At 37.3% G+C, this 2,071-nt stretch overlaps 1 protein-coding gene across 1 annotated transcript; it reads right to left on the bottom strand.

The window, feature by feature from the left end:
- Positions 1–432: 432 nt before the first annotated feature.
- LOC110670183 (uncharacterized) lies at positions 433–1,431 on the bottom strand. The gene is made up of 2 exons (XM_058140039.1): positions 1,338–1,431; positions 433–1,222 (listed from the first exon to the last, which is right to left on the bottom strand). The coding sequence occupies exons 1-2, from the start codon at positions 1,392–1,394 to the stop codon at positions 638–640; spliced, it is 642 nt and encodes a 213-aa protein (XP_057996022.1). The 5' UTR covers positions 1,395–1,431; the 3' UTR covers positions 433–637.
- Positions 1,432–2,071: the final 640 nt, after the last annotated feature.

Below are 2,071 nucleotides of genomic sequence, written 5' to 3'. Positions count from 1 at the left end.
CACAGGTGGGCATTTTGGTGAGTCCCTGCAACGAATGTTCAAGCTCTTTTTTTTTTTTTTTTTTCTCTCCAATCGATTGAGATCGAGTTCAAATTCGTAACTTTATTACCCCAAGACAAGTTCACTTGTTTGAATTTGAGATAATTTATTATACAGTCACTGAATTTATTGTATAAACTCGATTTACTGTTAATTAATACACAAAATATATGATAAGACTCATTTATTAAATACATGAGTCTCATATGTTTGTCTTAAACACATAATAGAGCAAAAATTTCACCCTGAATACATAATGGAATTTTGGTTCGTCGGTCACAGCCAACACTCAACCAGATGAATAGATAGAAGAACATATATATCAGCATAAAACAACTGGCCCTTCAATTATAAATTAACATTCAGTACACACAGATATTCAAATCTTTCAAATAAATTAACCCTATTGGAGGTATATAGATGGCAATTTACATCTTACATGCGATTCTTTTAAGGAACTAAATCATATGATACTCTAAATTAGAGCTAAAACTTCATGCTTCCTCTGGCTGGCCTAGCAAGAAAAGGGAGAAAATGAAAAGAAAATTTCAAAATTTTAATTTACTCCTGTGCAGCCAAGGAAGCTTTAAAAGAAAGTTCAAGCTTCAATTTGTTTCCCTTGTGGGAATCTGACTCTGAACACATGCTCTTCGCCAGTGCATTTATCTACCTTAACAACCCAGTGACTGCTCCTCTTTCCAATCTTGGCACTCGCAGCTATTCTAGTTACTAATAACCCTTCTCCTATAGGCAGCAACTGGGTTTTTGATCCACTTGACCACCACGATGCTTTGGTAAATGCATTATAACCTACAACAACTGCGCCATTTCGCTTCCTGCTAGCTTGAACTGCTCCAAGAATGCCTTCATGGTTCTCCAGGTTACAATCAATTAGTACAAAGTCTGCTTCACTATAGTTGGTTAACAGAAGATTTTGAGCTTCTCCAATAACAAACTCAATGTGACAGGCATCCAAGCCTAGGACTTGTCTGGATATTTGCAATTCTTCGTGATCACGAAGGATGCAAATGACAAGACCGCCAGTTTGGTGAGCTGCAGCCACTAGGGCTAGCACGTTGGAAATGGCAGAACTGGCACATGCCACAACCATTAGTTGTGCATTATTGCCTGCTGCTAATGCTGAGATGAACTCAGCTACATCTGGCTCTTTTGCTTTTTTGCCCTGCACATCAACAGCAATAGTTTAGGCCTAGTTAGCAAAAATTTGATAGAATAGCGACAAGTTCAAAGAGGTCTCTGGAAAATGAAGCGTGTTGCATATCTATACATATACTTACCATTCTCAAGGTTTTGAGGTAGGCATTTGTAGCATTCTCAGCAGACCAGCAACCCATCTTTTTAGTTATGTGTATTAGAGGTTCTTCAATTTGAATTTTGTTGAGATGATGAGTGCCTTGGTCTAGTGCGATAGGACTTATATATAGAGCAATCAAGGGAGGTTGGTCAAAGGACCTGTCCATCCAACTGGCTAAGTTTAAAAAATCATATAAATTAACAAGGGCTATCAACTAGTATAGGCTCCAGTAATTTAGTGTCACAAAATGATGAATACCCTTTTTTTTTTCCTGGCCCTACGATGGAGGTCCAAGTTGTCATTTCCATAAACCATAATTGAAAACCTTAAGCTTACTAACAGCAAAAAAATAAATCTTATTGAGCTTTCAGGACACCGCCTTGAAAATATTTTAAACCTCTTAATATGCTGTGCAGACATTTTTAATCGCAAGTCGCACAATGATTAATCCATTGATCAGCTGTAGTGTCCCTTAATGAAGAGACATCAGAAAATTTCAAGTGGATAACAGAAATCTGCGGCAACGTATTAGCTATAGTCGATATTTTTCTTTGAAACAAATCAAGGAATGCCCCCACGTTAGTCCTGGCAACAAGCCAACCCAACAAACTTTGTAGTTTCTTAAAATCCAATGATCATATCATAATGGAGTAAAACAATGTGCGAGTTGTTAACAGTCCTCTTGTGTACGGGCTGTTTAAGGACTTCAAAATTAAT

The sequence above is a fragment of the Hevea brasiliensis genome, chromosome 17 (assembly GCF_030052815.1).
Source record: "Hevea brasiliensis isolate MT/VB/25A 57/8 chromosome 17, ASM3005281v1, whole genome shotgun sequence".
Lineage (NCBI taxonomy): Eukaryota > Viridiplantae > Streptophyta > Magnoliopsida > Malpighiales > Euphorbiaceae > Hevea > Hevea brasiliensis.
This window is presented reverse-complemented; position numbering and strand designations above follow the sequence as displayed.

What these genes read in the sequence shown, in the direction of transcription:
- LOC110670183 (XM_058140039.1), bottom strand. Translation starts at nt 1,394, where the DNA reads ATGGGTTGCTGGTCTGCTGAGAATGCTACAAATGCCTACCTCAAAACC. An exon ending in ACCTCAAAACCTTGAGAATG is followed by an intron (nt 1,223 to 1,337) that starts GTAAGTATATGT and finishes GTTGATGTGCAG; the next exon opens with GGCAAAAAAGCAAAAGAGCC.